This window comes from Barbatula barbatula, assembly GCF_947034865.1.
Source record: "Barbatula barbatula genome assembly, chromosome: 6".
In the NCBI taxonomy this organism is placed as follows: domain Eukaryota; kingdom Metazoa; phylum Chordata; class Actinopteri; order Cypriniformes; family Nemacheilidae; genus Barbatula; species Barbatula barbatula.
In genome coordinates, this window is record NC_136765.1 from 26,111,902 (window position 1) to 26,131,663 (window position 19,762).

General features: G+C 38.8%; 2 protein-coding genes across 3 annotated transcripts; one reads left to right on the forward strand and one right to left on the reverse strand.

Moving 5' to 3' along the window:
- Positions 1-1,137: 1,137 nt before the first annotated feature.
- On the reverse strand, positions 1,138-13,130 carry kcnk10b (potassium channel, subfamily K, member 10b; the record flags this gene model as incomplete). The annotated part of the gene is given in 8 exon segments (XM_079459386.1): positions 1,138-1,776; positions 2,662-2,832; positions 2,836-2,889; positions 2,891-3,100; positions 3,270-3,430; positions 6,912-7,029; positions 9,957-10,366; positions 13,106-13,130. Coding segments are annotated over 8 exon segments (1,788 nt in total).
- Positions 13,131-14,007: 877 nt separating this feature from the next.
- Positions 14,008-18,983, forward strand: spata7 (spermatogenesis associated 7). 2 transcript variants are annotated; one of them, XM_079457970.1, is made up of 11 exons: positions 14,008-14,281; positions 14,587-14,679; positions 15,348-15,395; positions 15,508-15,623; positions 15,714-16,084; positions 16,195-16,240; positions 16,581-16,654; positions 16,734-16,784; positions 16,878-16,955; positions 17,039-17,096; positions 17,534-18,983. In XM_079457970.1, exons 1-11 carry the CDS (start codon positions 14,161-14,163, stop codon positions 18,041-18,043), a joined length of 1,566 nt encoding a protein of 521 aa, XP_079314096.1. In that variant the 5' UTR covers positions 14,008-14,160; the 3' UTR covers positions 18,044-18,983. The 2 variants fall into 2 exon arrangements, with proteins under 2 accessions (XP_079314096.1, XP_079314097.1); XM_079457971.1 differs by lacking the exon at positions 14,587-14,679 and having other exon boundaries at positions 14,035-14,281; positions 17,534-18,977.
- Positions 18,984-19,762: the final 779 nt, after the last annotated feature.

Below are 19,762 nucleotides of genomic sequence, written 5' to 3' on the forward strand. Positions count from 1 at the left end.
TATCAACAAGACATTGGATTATTATGTTTACACATTTGTTGATATGTGAACGCAGCCTTTAATAGACAGAAAACTCTGTTTAACATCGCTTTATTGCTCCCTGAACCCTCTCTGAAAGTCGCTTTGTATAAATGTAAATGTATACTGTAATGTACTTACTGTAAGAAATATGCAGCGTGTATCCTTGTTAAGTGCTTGTATTAAAAGTGTACTTTTTACTTTTCTTAAGAGGATACATGTCTCAGGATGTAACTGTTGATTTTGTGTAAACAGATGTTTGTGTTTGTTATTGATTCTCGTGTCGGTGTCTTCAGCTTCACAGACTTCCAATGTAAATGCATTACTGTAAACATCATTTCTGTGTGATAAACTAAAATGATGTTCTTGTTGAAACAGACAGCCTGTCATGTTGAGCTTAACAAGCATTGAACACAAAACACTACTTTAAAAAACAGATACACTCATAAACACATCCAATTCTTCAGTTCCCCAAATATGAATTGTTGTTTAGTTAAGTCAAAAAAGTTTATGTTTATTCTCTTGAAACATCCTTCACAGAGATCACAGGTTCATCTGATTCATGAGAGCAGCAGGTCAGAAGGTTCTCATTCCAAAGGTGCTTTCAATTACTGTCACTTGTCTTCAAAACAGCAATATCAATCCAGAGAGTCTTTGTTGATGTTTGATGTCTCCTGTTGTAAAAACGTGTACAGTAGTTTCACGTAAGATGATGTCAGTTTGTTTCATCTCTGTGTGTCCTTTTGGCAATTTGGAAATGTTCGTTTGGACACAAACAGCAGTTCATTGCAATGAGTCAAGTAACAGAAAGGCACATTTTCTGACATTGGTTAATGAAAAATTGAAATAAAATGTAATTTGTTCATCCTCATGTTATTATAAACCCCCATGACCTTTCCACTCTGTGCAAAAACACTGGAAACTTTGTCATGTGACTATCCACTCGAATGTTGTGTTTCTCACAGCTGACTTGAGAAATAAAGACACGTTGTTGAGGTTTGCCACCAGCGTTTACCGCGTCTGTTGCCGTTTTTCTTTTTTTAGGTTCTACAGAAGGTGATGTGGCTTCTGAGGTGAATGATTCCTTTAACGCTTTTCCTTCTGCTGTCGTCCCTCTTTCTAAGGCTGATGTTCCTTCTGCTCGAGTTTTTTGTTTCTCTCTTGTTCTTTGGCCTGAGCCGGAGCAAAACCGTTCTGCTGTTTGGATTCCTCTGAATAGTGAGGCAAACATGTGAAGCTGGTGTTTGCCTCCTTTTCCGTCTTCTCCTCTGTCGTCTCCTCCTCATCTTCTCTTCTGTCTTCTCCCAGTGTGATGTTACTGCTGTTACTGCTGACCACCTCGCCGGCTCTGCCCATGTCTTCTGGGATGTTCCTGCGGAGATCTTTGCTCCTGTTGCGCTTGGCCAGTTTAGTGAGCGAGCCAAAGTGGTCGAAGATGTTTTCCTCCGAGGAAGTCTGCTGTCTGGTGGCCTCGGCTTTGAGTCGGAGGTTGTTGAGTTTGGTGTCGATGCTTTCCTGAGAGGAGGTCTTGAAGCGGCCGGCGTCCAGGCTGGCGAAGACGGCTCTTTTTTCCGGCGACAGCATGTCGAGCGAGTGAGCGCGCTGCTCCAGACCCAGACGTCTGCGCTCCATGCTGCGGAGGGTGGCGGCTCGCTGGAGTTTGTCATGGATCTCGCCGCTGAGACGTCTGCGTGTTTCTCTGAACTCTGCTCGGACGTTTGCCTTCCATTCAGCTGCATGAGCCTTAAACCCCCCCACCTGTGACGAACACAATGGAAAATGTCTTTAAATAATAATTAAGGTATTTTTTAAAGAAACGTGTCACATTCTTTCAGGGTGGTTGAAAAATATGTTTTACATCATGTTTACAGCACCTGATGTTTTTAGACTCAAAATGATGGAAATGGATTTAAAAATAAATTTTTAAAGGGATACTTCACCCAAAAATGTAAATTTTGTCTTCATTTCCTCTCCTTCGAGTTGTTTCAAATCTTTATAAATGTCTTTGCTCTGATGAACGCAGAGAAAGATCATTTGAAGAATGTTTATAACCAGATAGATTTTGGACCCCATTGATTCCCATAGAAGGAAAAAATACAATGGAAGTCAAAAGTGCCCCAGAACTGTTTGCTGTCCTTCATTCCTCAAAATGTCTTCTGTTAAGCTCAACAGAACAAAAAATATATAAAGTATTTTTTCCTACTATGGAAGTGAATGGGGGGCAAAATCTGTTTGGTTATAAACATTCTTCCTAATATCTTTCTCTGTGTTCATCAGAACAAACACATTTATACACATTTGGAACAACTGGAAGGTGAGGAAATGAAGACAGACTTTTCATTTTTGGTGAACTATCCTATGGTAAGGAAACATGTCACATGTTTTCATGTTTACACCACCTTACACTCACATACAGATTTACAACCAGATGAAGGTGAATAAAAAAATGCTATTCCTTTAACAACATGACACATTTGTTTTTAATGAAATAATATCTTAGAAGATGTTTTTGTGTTTCAAACACCCTTTGACATTTATACATTCACTATTTATGTTATGATTATAACAGTTTGTATTTATGACAGCTTTGATTTAAAAGTGATGTTTTGAAATTCTAATTCACAGATGATTTTACGGCGATACATAATTTGAAGTAACACATTTTACCTCCTCTTTCGTTTTCTTGGACAGAACCCTGAGCCAGTCTCCTATCATGCTCAGAACGGCTGCGAAATATGCCAGGCCCACCAGAATCCAGAACCACACCAGAGGTTTGTACCATTTCATGTATTCTTTAATACGGTCCCCACCTACTCAACACGGTACAGGGTTTATTTGTTTTTCTAAACATAAAAACACACCTTTATATTTTCACATTCGTCCACATACCTGCAACATAATCTCCGATGCCGACTGTGGTCAGAGTTATAACAACAAAGTATATGGCTTCTAAAGTACTCCAGCCCTCGATGTGTTTGAAGATAAACGCTGGTATGGTGACAAACACTATACAGCCCGCCAGAATGAAGAGAATGGTGGAGGTCACGCGGATTTTAGTCTGACTGATCTGCTTGTGTTTCTGCTGCAGGGATGAATAACAGAACAAGTCTTCTTGTGAAGTAACATGATTGTATGAAGTAAACAAAGTCTGTATTGATTCCATGTGATTGACTTTACCTTCATCGATCATTATTGACTCAGAAAGCAACTGAGAATACTCATGAGTATCTTAAGAAATACGTGCGCCTCACCCTGAATATCTTTTCCACCTTTAAAATGCTCTTTATAAACATGGTCCCGAGTTGATCACCGATGCCAGCCAGCAGGAAGCCGAACAAAGGGATTCCAAATATGGCGTAGAGGATGCAGAAAATCTTTCCTCCCTCGGTGCTGGGAGCGATGTTTCCGTAGCCTGTCCGCGTGGGTGTAGAAGACAAGAGGTTATTTAATCCTTCTCCAGTACAGCAGACACATACACAACGAGAAAATTGTTAGCTTGCCGAAGAGAAGACGGCAGTAATTATACACAGACTTTCTGACAGGAGAAAATCATTTACATTTATTCATTTGGCAAACGCTTTTATCTAAAGCAACGTACATGTAGGAGAGCCTATAAACATTTTGTCAACACGCTAAACTGTACTGTTAGTTTAAAAGACCATGCCACTAGGAGGATTAAAGCTGGAATAAGCCAGTGAGAGAATGAACAACAGGATTTTTTTAAGACACAAGACATAAACAATTATTGGTTAGTCAGATAAATGCGGAACGGGTATGTTTTGAGCTGTTTTTGAAAGTTGTGAAGGAGGCTGCAGTTGGGGTGGAGGCTGGCAGTTCATCCCACCACAGGGGAACTGAATGAGTAAAGGTTTTTGCAAGATATTTGGTGCCTCTCTGTAATGGAACAACCAGGTGTCGCTCATTTTCAGACCAAAGATGACAGGAGGGGATGTAGACATGGAGCAGGGAATAAATGGGCGAGTTTGCCGTTATCGCTCTGAAGACCAGTGTCAGCTTGATGTGGGCGGAATCTGACAGCCAGTGAACTGAAATCAGGATGGGATCTACATGGGTTCTTTTAGGCTGATTGAAAACTAGATGTGCAGCAACATTCTGGATCATTTACAAGGCCTTGACTGCATTGGTTGGATGGCCGGCCATTAGAGAATTGCAGTAGTTCAGTATTGATATGACCAGAGCTTGGACTAGCAGCTGAGAGGCATGCTCCATCATGAACTGCCTGATTTTCCTAATGTTGTAGAGCACATACATGCAAGTTTGAAAGGTGGCTGCAATGTAGGAGGTTCATTTCAGCTAGTCTTCAAACATCACCCCCAGGTTTCTCAGAGACTTTGCGGGTGTTATAGTTGAGGATCTGAGCTGACCGCTAAGGTGGTGTTCAATTGATGGACGGGCCAATATACCCAGGAGTTCTGTCTTGGAAAGTTTAAGTTGTAGTCGATGCTCTTTCATCCAAGAGGAGATGTCCAGAAGGAACACATGTTCCTTAACAATTGGACCCCCTGAGGTGGTATGTATAGAAAAGAGGAGAGGAGCAAGAACTGATCCCTGAGGAACTCCAGTTGTCAGCTGGTGAGATCTGGATGTCTCGCACTCCAGGATACCTTAAAGGATCTGCCTGTGAGGTAAGAGTCAAACCAGTTCAGTGCAGTTCCCAGTATGGAGTAGAGTGGACAGCAGGATCCGGGGTTTTACAATGTCAAATGCAGAGATCAAGCAGAATAAAGACAAATGACAAGGATTTTGCCCTAGCGAGGCGTAGGTTTTAGACAACAGACAGGATAGTCTCTGTAGAATGTACTATCTTGAAGCCGGATTGTTGACTGTCCAGAAGGTCGTGCTGTGAGAGATAGGCAGAGATTTGGTTAAAAACTAACTTTTCGAGGGCCTTGGAAAAGAAAAGCAGGAGTATGATCGGTCTTTAGTTGCTGACCATTGAGGGGTCGAATGTTGGTTTCTTGAGTAAAGGTGTTACCAGGGCTTGTTTAAATGAGGTGCGGACAGTACCAGTGGTGATGGAGGTGTTAACAATGTTTGTGAGTTGAGACAGTAGAGACGGAGAGATAGCCTATAGGAGGTGGGAAGGGATCGGGTCGAGAGGACAGGTAGAAAGGAGAATTGGAGACATCAGGCTCTGAAAGGGGAGAAAAAGAAGGGAGTTGAGCATAGCAGGGGGTAAGAGAGAGATCAGGGATGTGTTGAGCAGAGAACTGCCTGCTGATGGTCTCCACTTTATCAGTGAAGAAGTTGGTAAATTCATCAGCAGTCAGTAAGGTATTGGCGGGAGGTCGAGGGGGACAGAGATGAGAGAGTTAAGAAAAGTTGACACGGGTTAGATTCGGTTTGGATTTTGTTTTGAAAGTACTTGGTTTTGGCTGCAGATATATCAGCAGCGAAGGAGTTAAGAATATTTTGATACTTGAATAGATAAGCAGAGTCTCTACACTTGCCCCACTTTCTCTCTGCATCCCTTAGCTTGGTCCGATTGTCGCGAAGAGTCTCAAAAAGCCAGGGGCAAGAGGGTGTAGCACGAGTAGGCCTAGAGGTGAGAGGGCAGACACTGTCAAGACAGGATGTTAAGGTTGTACAAAGACATTTACATTTAGTCAATTACCAGACGCTTTTATCCAAAGCGACTTACAAAGAGTTCAGTGAGCAATAAGCGATATGTCATAAAAGAGCAATAGTACAATAGGTGCTTATACAAAGTTACTAGTTTCAACAAAAGCCAGACCACAGTTGAGAGAACAGTTTTTTTTTTCTCTCAGAGACTATAAGAGATACGTTGAGAGTTGAGTAACGTTGTGCTGTGCAGGGAGGAAGACACCATTTTACATTTCTACATTTAACATTTGTCAGATGCTTTTATCCAAAGCGACTTACATTGCATAATCCTGTACTTTTATACATAGGTATCTGCAATCCCGTGGGATCGAACCCACAACCTTGCGTTGTTAACGCAATGCTTGTACCACTGAGCTACAGGAAAGCGAAGCCACCATGGATGAAAAGCAGGTGAGAGAGATGGATTGAAGATTATGACAGAAAGAAACAGGGTTGGGTTGAGTGTTACAGTAAAATTTATAAAGAAATGGTCAAAGACATGGAGGGGGTAACTAGAATATTATTATCAGTGCAGTTATGAGTCAGAACAAGGTCTAGATCCTCTGTGGGTGGAAGGGTTGTTGGCCCTGTGAAGGTCAGACAAGGAGAGCAGATCTAAGAAGTCGGCTGCTTGTGGTTTGTCTAGGTGGATGTTGAAGTCGCCTAGCAATACCAGTGGAGTGCAGTCTTCAGGGATAGAGGATAACAGTGTGTCAAGCTCTTCTAAGAAGTTTCCAGTTGTCCTGGAGGGCGATAGATGATAACATAATGTATTTTTGATGGATAAGTGAAGGTTATTTCATTGTATTCTAATGAGGAGTTGCTGCAAGGAAAGGACAGAGGAGTGAATTTCCAGGTGTTGGAAACGAGCAAACCTGTTCCACCTCCTCACCCAGAAGGACGAAAAAGTTGAGGTTGGTGGAGAGGGCCGATGGAGTAACAGTGTTCTATTTACAGATCCATGTTCAGTCAGTCCAAGAACATTGAGATTAGACTGACTGAAAAGTAACTCTTGAAAGATAGCTAGGTGCTAACAACAGCTACTTAACAAACAACAGTTTACCTTTAAAGCAGTGCAGAAAGTTCAATAGTCCTTTGCTAACAAACAGCTACTAGTCCAGTTCATGCAAACACATCAGGCTCACTACAGCTACAGCTAGCTAGGCAGACAAAATGCTTCTCAAAACTCTTTATCTAAACTAGAAAAACCGATTCGCTCAAACTTGAATGTTTGCTTGAATATGAATATGATGAATGTTGTTTTGTACCTATAGTGGTGATGACGGTTCCTGCGAAGAAGAATGCGCTACTGAGGTCCCAGTGACTGTAATTATGGGATGTGTTTCCAATGGGACTCACTCCAGCGCTGACCGCATCCACCGCATGCTGTAAAGATGCAGAAACAAGTTCACACAGCCATTTTAAAGCAAAATCATCAGATTGATTTCGCTCATCTGGAAAACATGGCTGTGATTTACCAACTACTGAGCTCCTAAATCATAGATGGCTAAAAATAACTAGATACATCATTCAAGCGCTCCAGACACTCACAGTTCGTAGAATGCGGCCATGGCTGTTCTTTTTAATTCCCGAAAAATGGGCTACCCTTTCGTTGTTATCATGTGTTGGTGTAGCAAATATAATGTTTGAGTTTACACAACGACAAATACGTTTTCATAATCATACACAGTCAGCTTGCTCTTGAGTGTAAATGGACCGGCTTGGCAGAGTTGCCAGATCTGTGAAACAAAATTCTTTATCACAAGCCATATTTCCCTACTCCAAACAACAGAACTTAACATTCATAAATAAAATCCTTTTAAGATTGACAAAATCCTTCCACTCCTAACATGTGGATAATACAAACCGAAGCAACAGTTACAAATGTCGCGTAGCCAGACCTTCAGCCAACGTTCCGTGGGCATGACGTCTGAAGCTGAGACTAGTTACAAAGTAACCCAATTGCCACGGGAAAGACTTAGCAACACAAGCCGGCTTCCAAAATGTCAGACAACCTACGTATAGGGGCCCATAGAAACAGATGCCAATGCAGCATTTAGTTATATATGTATATATATGTTCTAAACAACATTCACTGTATTAGTCAAAGTTTGGTGTATTTAATAAACCGGAGCAGCAGTTTAAGAGGATGAATCATGTGTTTGGTTATGTCTCTGCACAATGTCAGGAAAAGAAGTACGGTGGAGAATTCACATTCACTTCAATACAAAGACGCCTAGTGTCCATGAGCTGGAGACCAATGTACTCTCCGTTTTGAAGTAATTATATCTAGTTTCATGATTTTCAGACTCGCTTAGAAATAAAAGGGAGGAATATACAAAGATGAGTAAATTCAATATAACGGTAAGCTCTGTCTCAACCTCTGCGGTGTCTTTTGTTTTTATGATATTCACCCAAATCCTGCTTTTCAATCTCTGAGTTATATTGTTTTAATTTAGTAGCAATAGAATTGGTCTTTACATGTAAACTATAACAGTAAATACATCACATGAGTTGGTAAAGGCAATAAAACACCCTCTTGTACTCCAGAAAGTCATTTTCTCTGAGTCATATTTCTTCTGCTTAATGTCCTGATGAAGAATGTTTGAGTCAGTTTCTGTTCATGGCCAAGAACACCAGACGGCTGTCTCTATCTCTGTCTCTCGTGACTGACATGATCTAATCTGGACATATGAAATGTTTCGAAGACTTTCTAAGACTCTTAGAAGATCTTATGAAAGCAATGCAAGCTGGTGTGTTTCCCAGAGTCCCGTTGCGAAGAAAAATCACAGACCGAAGCAATAAAATGAAATAGAGAGCAAATGCTTTAAAGGTATACTTCAATTAAGCATAAGTGAGAAATGTTATCAATGTTTAATGCTAACATACATCATACACTTTTTTCTCAAGTTACATGAATTGTCCACAATAAAATAAAAAATGACAAAAGTTTATTTTTGTTTATTAAGGTGTTTGTTTTGTAAATGGTTCTAGAACATATAAATGTTTGTTGTGTTGATGTCTACTGTATAAAAACAAATCCCAGCATGTGTCACGTGGCGCACTGAACGTCTTCAGCAGGGTTTTACTCTCTGGGGTCTCTGCTTTCATTGGGACGGACAATACAACATTGATTTGCTTGAAACATATTCTCTGAAGTCTGAAACAGATCCAATTGTGTATGGAAATGGAGAATTGATTTCTTAGGCACAAGTTTCATTAGCAGATGTCAGGCAGTAAGAGAAGACGCCTGCATGACTATAGAGAAAAGAAATGAAGAATAAATGATCTGACCATTCATGCGTGAGTCATTGTCAGGTTTTGAGAAAACTCAAATGAGAAGCGCTTAAATAGGTCTTGAAAAGTCACCATGAAGTAAGCTTTGTTGTTTGTCTTCTCTTAAAAAAACGGTCGCTTTCATTTATTTACACAAAATAAACAGAAAATGTGTTAAATAGGATAAAACAAACAACGTGTTGATATTTAACACATCCTTTTTAGGAGTGTTCCTCATCAAACTACCCAGACTACACATTTCAATTAAGTTACAAATACGTTTGCTTGATACGTTTGTACGCCTTTTATATCTTTTTACATACGTTATATTAATAATGACATAGTGTATTGATAAAATGCTCTTTAAAAAATACTCCAAGAAAATGTTTAATTAGCCAAAGTTCTGAGAACAATCCTCATTGGCTGTTTATATATATATATCCCCCATTAGCTGCATTGCCAAAACAGAATAAAAGTCGTGCGGTTCAAGAGCTCATGGAAGAGATGTTTTGAAATAAATACTTTGAAATAAAATGTGCTTAAATATCAGTTTATATGTTTTGTTAAATTGCAATATATATGCACAACAGCGCAAAAATAAGTAATTTCAATTTGTCATGGTTTTTGAGTATAAAAATTAAATTACTGTATAATAGACTCCTCAAAATAAAGGTGCTTAAAAGGCTCTTCACAGCGATGCCATAGAGAGGGTCAGGCCATTCAGCCAAAGGGTCTCTAAAGAAACAGAAAGCTACTTCAGATGTTAAAGGTTCTTTATGGAACCAAAAGGTTATTCTGGCATTTTGAAGCACCTTTTGTTTCTATCTTAGTTATTTCTCCTTGACATTTCTGTCATGAGAGTTGGAGAAGATCTGAGCTCAGATTTGTTTCATCTGCATCAAAAGTCAATATTAGTGAAGATCTCGATATCAACTCAAACATTTCTCTTCTTTTTCTCATTTCTTTCAACTCTCATTTGTTTCTCTTTTTGTTTTAGAAGAAACGTGAATACTGTATATCAGACAGTCTGATTTTACCTTAATAAGATCCTCCAGCTCTGCCGGGGAGACGCAGGGGTTCCTCTGTAGAAATGAGGATTTCTCTTGGGTGATGTTGTCTTTCTGGTTACTCTCGAAGGGTTGCTCTAGCGCACGGAAGGCCAGACCGCCGCACACCAGATAGACCACCACCACCACGAACACAGCCAGGACGGTTTTCCATTTCATGACGGTGTGTGGAGCTGATCCGTCCGCTCCCGAGTCTATTCCTGTGACCACGCTGGCCGATCGAGAGGTGATGGAGAGACGTGGCAGAAGACAGTGACCGTTCACTGTAGTGTCACAGCCCATCGGGTTCTGTATGGCGGCCACGCTGGCCTGAACCAGACTGGACTGAACTCCACCGGCCTGGACCTTCTTTGGTGGGATTATGTTCGTCTGAACAGCCACTGGAGAAAAAGAGAGAGAGAGCGTATGAGAATGATGCTGAAAATAGGTTGTTCACGTCGATGCCATGATTCTTATTCTTAAAAGCACCATTTCTTAGTTGACCTTTTGTGCAACTTAATTTTAAAGGTCCAGCTTGAGAAAGAGCGTTTTAGGAATCTTTGTTTTTTTTTAGAGTGTCTCTCACGTGACCTGGATCGCATGCATCATAGACACAACTACATCATTTTGACCACGTGCTTCTAGAAAATAAAATAGATCAGAAAGAGAATACGAGTTCACGGAGGTGCCGGAAACATGAACTGTGTGAAAGCTGTTATAATGCAGGCCATTAGTGGCTATAGATCTTTCAGGAGAAGCTGTAATGTAATTGTGTGGCTAAGCAATAGTGATTCCTGTTTCAGGTTATGATTTTGATCAGATTTCATCTGCTTCACTCGTTCGCTCATTACAGTCACACTTTACCCCGGTAACAACATGAAACACACTGTAAATGGAAAATACAATTCTAACAAAATCCCGAATGATATCGTCAGAATGGCACTTTCACAAATACTGACCAAATCATAATATCTGAGGGTTTTGTGGGGCACATTATTGCTCTAAATAACAGTATGACAAAACTGATGATCCATGATATCTCCACTCATCTGTTGTTCCTCTATCCCAACTTTGTGCAACATTGAAATACCTATTTTGTTTATGATATAGCAATGCACATAGTTAAGTGTGGCTAATGATTCTAAATGGGGTTGAATGTGACCCAATGGCACGGTGAGATTGAATCTTTCTAATAGACGTTTGAAGGGCATTCAAGAGATGCTACTGGTACATTACTTGACAAATGGATTGTATAATTTGATTTCGAGAGCTTATAGTGTCTGTTCAGAGTGGGGCTAAGGCGGCGTCTGTATTTGGAAACATTCATTCACACAAGAGCAGCTGGGTCCAGTCACCCCTGTTAAAAGAGAGACCCCCGCTGGCTTTGTGTGGGACAGTGGGTGGGGCCTGTCTGACAGAATGATGTAATCCTGAGACCACCCCATTATATATGCAATCTCCACCCTTTACCATGTCTCAATGGCTTTATAAACAATGAACAAAAAAGGTTTTTGGGTCTTCTTGTTTAATGATCTAAACTCGTTTGCTGGTTATAATGTCAGCATCTGTTGTCAAGTGAGCAGATGTGAATCTGTGTGTGTGTGTGTAGAATTCTACAGCGTGACATAGCCCAGCGATCAATATATACTGTAGAATATATATTTTATCTACCATAAATTTTGACTTTGAGTGACTCAAGGGCTGACATCACCACCTCTGCAGAGATCTAAACACTCAATAAAGTCGCTAACAATTATTTAAGAATTACTCCCATGAGCATTTAACCAGAGCAATTCTGAAGTATTTATACAACCATTGTGTTGCTTTGTTTGATGTGCAAATTACAATCATGACAACATGATTACACTTTATAGACTCTCAGTATTGAGTACAAATGAAATGTGACTATGTTTAACTGCTTTCTAAGTTTATCTTCTTTTCTGTAATTTGTCTTTTTTATTCATAATTCATTCCTTATGACTAAATCCTTGCTCTAAATATTTTTAAACACACAATACAGGTGCATTGTATATAAGGCTACATTGTATGAAAATATCACGACAGTAATTATCCATTACGTAAACAAATGAATGGACTATTCTCTCCATCATCAAATTAGTTTTTTAGGTGAATGCACAACTTTTAAAATATACAAAATGATCATATTTAACTAACCTTGTTCCGGGTCCCAATTCACTTGCTTCCTTGGATTTTCTAACGGGAATTTCATGATGAACACCTCGCCCACCGCACGTTTCCGATACTAATATGACAGTAAAGCTATCCAGGGACAATTTACACAAACCAGCGACCCTAGATGAGTCTACATTATGGCGTATAATGTTGTTTTTGCGATGCTAATAAATTAGGGCGAAGTGCGAAGTGTAGAGGCGACGCCGAAGAGCGCATTGTGTGCAGTGGTACCCTAATGATGAGAGATCACGCATCACTCTCTCCATCCAGCCCATCGATATAAGACCACCCATCACACACTCTAACTTTACACCGAACATATACACCCAAGAGGAACAGAAAATGTCGTGTCAATATCAGAGAATCTGGTGCGTGTGCTCGTGAGTCAGATGCGTCTTTCCTTTGTTTCAGAATCAAAGCCTTTGTTTCGTGCTTCCTTCGCGCATTTAGTCGTAAAAGAGGTTTTCAGTCATTTTGTGGTCGTCGTTATCATTGAAATATGATGGTGTTTAATATTAAGAGGGTTATTGAGAGTTTTACTCACTGATCATCGGGTTTATCCGTGATAGAGGACCGGCTGCCACATGGAGAACAGGTGCGTGGAGAGGGTGCGCGCATTCACAGCAAATCAAGCAGAACAGCGCAAATATACATTATTCATTCCAAATGTGTTTTCATATCATCTTAAAGTAACTAATGCATCTCTACACTTAATGTTTAGCACTATATTGAATATTATATTACAATATATGTATATTATGGCGTATTATATTGTTTGATTCTATCACGGATTTTAGATGATATGATATTTGACTTTCACGTTTGATATGAATGTTGATCCAGTATTCATAAATAAAACATTTACTCAAACTGAAATGGACTAAAGGTCGAAGATCTTCTAACGTCTGAGTAATATGTTAAGGGATGCTCCACCATGAATTACTCACCATCTAGTTGCTCCAAACATGACATTGTTGGGTTGAACACAAAGAGAGATATTATGTTATAATGTTAGAAACCAACAGTTCTGAAGCACTATTGACTGCCATAGTAGGACACATGTAAATGGTTGTCAAAAGTGCCCCAGAACTGTTTGTGTTCTTACATTCCTCAAAATATCTTCTCTTGTGTTCAACAGAACCAAAACATTACTCATTTTCTTTATAGCAGACAATGGTGCATTAGAACTGTTGGTTTCTGTAATATAGCATAAGATAATAGAGATCCCACTACAGATTCAGAGGTTCATATGTCCTGTGAAGTATTTCATCTCAGGGTACCATTCTTTTGTTTCTCCACCACAGACTAATGCAAATAGCTTTGATGTCATAGCTGTGAAGGAATATGCATAGAACAGATCCGCATCAGCACTTGTTGTATAGCTGTTATCTCACACTGTCAATTTGACATTTCCAGAAAGGAAAGACAGTAATGACTCCCAGCCAGCAGGTGTCAAAGCATTGTTGAGGGTTGTGCTGCATGTGTTGAGCTGTAAGCACCGGGAGTCTCCACATTAAATATGAATGACAGTAACTCAACATCTATTAGTCATGTGAGCGCAGAATAAACAAACACACGTGAAGTGTTAGATAAACACACTAGTGGTTCTGAGGGACACTTATATATGTTACTGGAGCATAAACCCTTTATACACTATAATCCACTATACACATGAGCATTACATCAGAACATATAGGGTTTAAGGTTTAACTCGAGGAAATGTGTCATTGCTGATGGGTGAACAATGGACGTTTATTTTTAACTTATACTTTTACGTCAATATTACTTAAAAAGTATTTTTTATTGTTTTAAAAAAATAAATAAATGATGATCGCTTTAATTTGCGTGCTTGCATCGTCAAAGACAAAGTGACGTCAGACGCACGCATAGCAACCATCATGGCGGCGGTGAAGCTTCGCAGTAGCTAGGCCAGCTAGCGCATCACAGCTAATGTGTGTCATATCTTTAAAAACAATAATGAAATGTTTATTTATGAAGTGTTATGTGTATGACCGCATTACCTCAGTCCTTTATAAATGTTGAATATGATGATTTCCGGTCAAACACGAGTGTTGTGAGGATGGGAGTCCTGACAGAGTTTCTCACCATGGACACAAAACCAGGTAAAGCATGTTAACTAAACTTAATATAGTCTTCTGTTTGAAATCAGTATGAAGAAGTTCATTTGTTGTTCTTGACACTTGAATGTAAGTGTTTACAGCATTAATAAACATTACCAGAACTCGAGTATACATGTGTAACGTCACCATGATATCAGCTTAAGGTAAACGTGCCAATTTAACTGTAAGAAATGGTCATAATATTTAGCTGGTGGTAGATATCGGGGTTGTTTATTGTCTGTTTGTGTAATGTATCTCTCATTATCATTACAGTTATTGGTCCATTATATATTATATGTTTCTTTCAGGGTATTGTCACGGCTCATCTGGTAAAGTGATGAATCAGTTCATGATTAAAGATCATATGCTTTCACATTACAAAAAGCTGTATTCAGCCAAAGGTAAAACTGCTTCTTTGGTTTTATTTCATTTTAGACACTCAATATTAGAGCTGTACGATAAATGATTGGCCACATCGGTATCGGACGACTTTTATAATGTTATCGTATCGGCCGATATATTAAAGCGATTAATGATTTCCTCTGGTTAAACTTCTTCAGCCGCTCACAGTTCTAATCCAGCACAGTTGTGTCTTTCTGTCGTGATCTTTCACTTTACTGATATTAGCTAAACATCGATGATGTAGATATTTATGATTGTGTGAATTATAGGAACAAAAGCACATTGTTTGAGTCTGAAGGCTTTCTGTCTTGAGAACATTATTCTGGGTTGCTCTGGAAGAACATCTATCATTTGTTTATTAAATATAAAATATATTTGAAAAGTTTGAATGTTAAAGAATGTTTAACTAGTGTAAAGTAGCACATGACACATGATTTTCAGGGGAATAGAGAACTAACGGTTTCCTTGTTTTCTGCTGTCATATAAAAGCAGTTTTCCACTTCTTTCCTTTGATTTCAGTCTTATTAATATCTAGAGACTGTATATCGGCCAAACATCGGTTATCAGAATCATCAGTTATCTGCCAAAATGTACATATCGGTGCATCCCTACTCCATATATTGTTTTGTTTATATGCATATCTGTATAATTGCTTGTTTTCTTCTAGCTGCTGTGGATTGCTCTGTTCCTAAAAGCATGCAGTTCAATGTCAAATGTAAGCAGAAGTCCCCGCTTACACTTCCACATCATAAGTATGTTTAATCTAGAACAAGAGCGTTTCAGGTGTGTGATTTTCTTTGGCTTTGGAATTGTGTTTTTGTTTGCAGATGTTGATCGGAAACGCCGTGAGCAGTTGAAGAAAGACTCTCCGAGTCGGTCTGGAAGATCTGAGTCACTGAGAAGCACCCGGTTAAATTCGAGAGCCTCCTGTTCTTCTCAAAATGTGAGCTGTTAGAGGTTTCTTATATCCTGAAACTGTTGAATCTGGAAAGAGTGTTCAGTCTGAATGTCTTTATAATGGCTGTGCTTTCAGAGTGGAGCCTCGGCTCATGGTGATAAAACCTTGGACCATTCAGTGATGTCATCACCCAGGATCAGCACCTCATTCTGTTCCAGGCAAATTGTGTATCCATCTCAGACTGTTCGCACATCCGGTAGCCTTGCACATTTATCTTCCGTCAGACAAAGACAATTCAAAACCTTTCAGGATCCATCACAGAAGACCTACAGCGGTGACGTGCTGTTAAAACATGCTCATCGCTTCACGCAAGAGAAACTCTTTACACCGAGAACCGTGAAGTCCAATCACAAGTCTACACTCTTGCAATATCGCTATTACACACCGCCAAAGAGGAAGGAGGAAGAGAAAGGGTCTTCCTCTTTTCAAATGACCCGACAGGAGAGGTAAAGCCACAGAAGCACTGAGACTGAGTAATATATATATATATATATATATATATATACAGTCACAATACATTCAGATTCAATGTGATGATTGTTTCTGTTGTCTATAGCTCACAGTCCAAGCGAGGCTTTTCACCACAGTCAGATTCACCGCAGGCAAGTCATCATTTCACTCAGTCATGATATAATCTTCACTGTCAGGCAAACGGTGATTGGTCACTTTACATGTCATTCAAATGATCGTGGCCAGTTTAATACCAAATATATATTAATAATCGCATGAATTCTCTAAATGTTCTAAAAAAAAACAAAGTTAATAGTAAGATATAAATGATATCATAATATACATTTCTTGACAAAACTTATGTTTGACATTAACATAAATTATTTTGATGAATTACTTCTAGATAATTATGACTGGTAGTGTTTGTACACAAAAGTGAAAGAGACAGAATATGCACTATAGACACAAAGCAAAGTCTTTTTTTTTGGACAGGCATTTAGTGTTGTTCACAAGTGGTCGGATGAGGAATCAGATTCATTCAGACGTCACGGGACAACAGATTCCAGGTAATAACTCCATCAGTTTACTGTAGATGACCTCACATGTTTTTGTGTTCTGGTAATGGCACCGTGATGTTTGTTGTAGGGTTTCACCAGAGGGCATGAAGTCTCCCATAATGAGGAAAGTTACAGCGGAGTGAGTTTCATTTCATTACACAAGCCCTGAAACACAATCACAGTAATGTAGCACCGAGATCACTTATTTCATATTTTGTTTTTTTAAAACCAGGGAAGAAGAATTAATGTACCTGGAGTTTATTACAGACGTGACGAATGAGATCTTAGTGCAGGGTCTTTACTCTGACAGGTGTGTGAGTTCACTTCATTTCAAAAGTGAACGTTGTACAGATTTGAAGTCTTATAAATCTAATGAAATGTCTTGTGTAACAGGGTCCTGAAGAGGGTTTTTGAACGTCACGTTGACATGAACAGACATCGATTAGATGAGGTGAGAAATCTGTGTTCTTTACTTGACCCTGCTTTTTTTATCATGCTCAATTTTTTTTGTTTAATTTACTTTTATTTCACTTTTTAATTAGTTTATTTCAAGTTAATAATTTTAATGGCTCCACTTTTCTTTTATATCTCATTTCTGTTTATTTTATTTCAATTAACAGCAATCTTTTAATAGATTTAGTTAGCAATAACCTTGGTTTAGTCGGCTGTCATCCAACAATCTACAAAAAAGTAATTGATAAAAGTACCATTGGAACTTTTAACTTTATTAAAAAAACATTTATTTGTTCATTTACATAAGTAAATACATAAGTCTAACAACTTTGGATAATGGTGGCCAAATATTTTTGAATATACCAAAATTGTTCAAAACAGACTTTTACTTTCCTTCTCACATAAACTCACAGCTCTGAATAATATTCCCAACAGAATAAAATGCGCCACCTTCTGGACAACCTGCATAATGACCTGCAAAACCCCTCTGATGTGTCTGTCTCAGTCCTGAGCGTCGATGAATGTGACAAACCTTTCAACCTCAGGCAAGATCTGTCATCAGTGAACAGAGAGGATGCTGGTTTTATTTCTCGTGCAGTGTTCGATGAGGTCGGAGGTCAGAGAGAGAACATCACGTCCACACCAGTGAATGACACCCTGCTTGAAAGCTCCAGTTCACTCCATCTGGAGAAAGTTGAAAAGAAGCCGGGGTTAAATCTCGAGATGAACCCTGACGCAGGCTGTGAAATGTCTCTGAATGACAATGAACATGTCAGCTGTCCTGAGGAGCATCTCAGAAACACTGCAGATGATAATAAACTTTTGGAACAGGTCGATGAAATTGGGAAAAGCATGAGAGAGTTGTTAAATGTGTCAGAGATTCAAAAGAACCAGTTTAAGGAAGAGCAGATGACAGAAAAACTCAGTGATGATGATGAGTTTTAAACTCAATGCTGCTAAATCTTTATTTGCTATTTTTAAAATCTTTCTTTGGCCTATTTCTTTTTATCTGTTCATCTTTGTACTGTGCACTCAAATGTATAATTGTCATCAAGATTTGTTCCAGTCTTTTTCAACACCATATTTTCTGCTGTATCAGTTGTTATGGTTAGATTTCTGAAGATTGCTGCTTTTAATTTGTTAGTTTATTCATTTAAGCGTTTATTGGTCATGTAGTCAAAGTAAGATTCAGATGCCGTCCAGAGAGATTCTTCTGATGGTTTACCGTTGAGTTTTTCAGTGTTTGAGTTAAAGAAGTACAAGGACATTTGCAGTATTAATATAGTGATATTTATACTAGACTCAGTGGAGGAAGTGAAGTTACAGTTTAGCGCATTTACACAGAATGTACACAGAGTATTTTGAAAACATATTTTATTTACTTTGCATTATGTTGTATATATGATCTTATTCTATATTGAACTAAACCATTGTTAATGTAATCAGTAGATGCCTAAATCAAAACCATTCAGCTGTACATGAGAGTTCAGTCGGATGGGATTTTTTTATTTTGTTTCTCTAATAATTGTTATGTTTGTTTGTGCTGAAAACTGAAGTTTTAACCATCGGTGGCTTAACACACAACAACTCTGATACTTGATGCTGATCGTTTCAAAAATGAATTCTCTTTTGTACCTGCTGACACATGAAAAGACCTCTTTATCTTTATGTGTGTGACACTGTGTTTTTTAAATGATTTGACACGTGTATTTGGTTTACTGATAGTGAATATACACAATAGAAATGCTATGGCAATCCTATTTGTTGATGTGTTTATTACTAACTTGCAGCAGTTAACAACACATGAAACATTCTACTTTCTGTTTCAATGACATGATGACACACTCTAACATGTGATTTGAGACCTTAAAGGGATAGTTCACCCAAAAATGTAAATTCTGTCATCATTTCTTCACTCTCATACCTGTGTAGATGACTTTCTTCTGATGAACACAGAGACTGCCACAGTAGAAAAAAATGAAATAGTAGTCAAAGGTGTCCCTGAACTGTTTGTGTTCCTAAATTCTTCCAAATATCTCACTATGTTGTTAACAGATTTTTTCTTTTATTATTCCTACTATGACATACTATGGTAGGGGATGATGTCACAGAACTGAAAATTGCTAACATTCTTGCAAATATCGCTCTTTGTGTTTCGAACAAAGGTTTAAAACAACCCGAGGGTGAGTAACTGATGACAGAAGTGTGAACTATCCCTTTAAGATCAAAATGTTTAGGGGCATTTGGGTGAAATGTTTCTCTCGACCTTTGAACCCCTTTTGATTGATTGAAGGCTAATTACATTGAAGACGGTGGACTATAATCATTGTATTCTATAATGCTGGTGAGTTTGTTATAATTACAAAATGCGGAATGAATATTTAGTGCTCGTAAACGCTAGTGTATGTACACATGACTTTACTGCGACTGCGCTCATTCCACACATTCCAAGGCTCTGACGTAATGCGCGATCAATATCATGAATAAAATCTATTTAAAGTTAAATTGATGCATTTTCTGTCAGTCTGCCATTAAATGTGATCACGTTTTCGCTTCTGCAAATATCGCTCGTTTCATCTGAGCTTCACTAAAGACTTCACACAAATCTCTGTGCGTGAAAATAGATCCGCGGACGGTTACCGTCCATCTCGACCGGATTTCCTT

Bases quoted from the DNA above. Each gene is read 5' to 3' on its own strand.
- spata7 (XM_079457970.1), top strand. From the start codon at position 14,161: ATGTGTATGACCGCATTACCTCAGTCCTTTATAAATGTTGAATATGAT. The intron at 15,396-15,507 runs GTAAGCAGAAGT...TTTTGTTTGCAG, and splicing joins CATGCAGTTCAATGTCAAAT to ATGTTGATCGGAAACGCCGT. The intron at 17,097-17,533 runs GTGAGAAATCTG...TATTCCCAACAG, and splicing joins ACAGACATCGATTAGATGAG to AATAAAATGCGCCACCTTCT.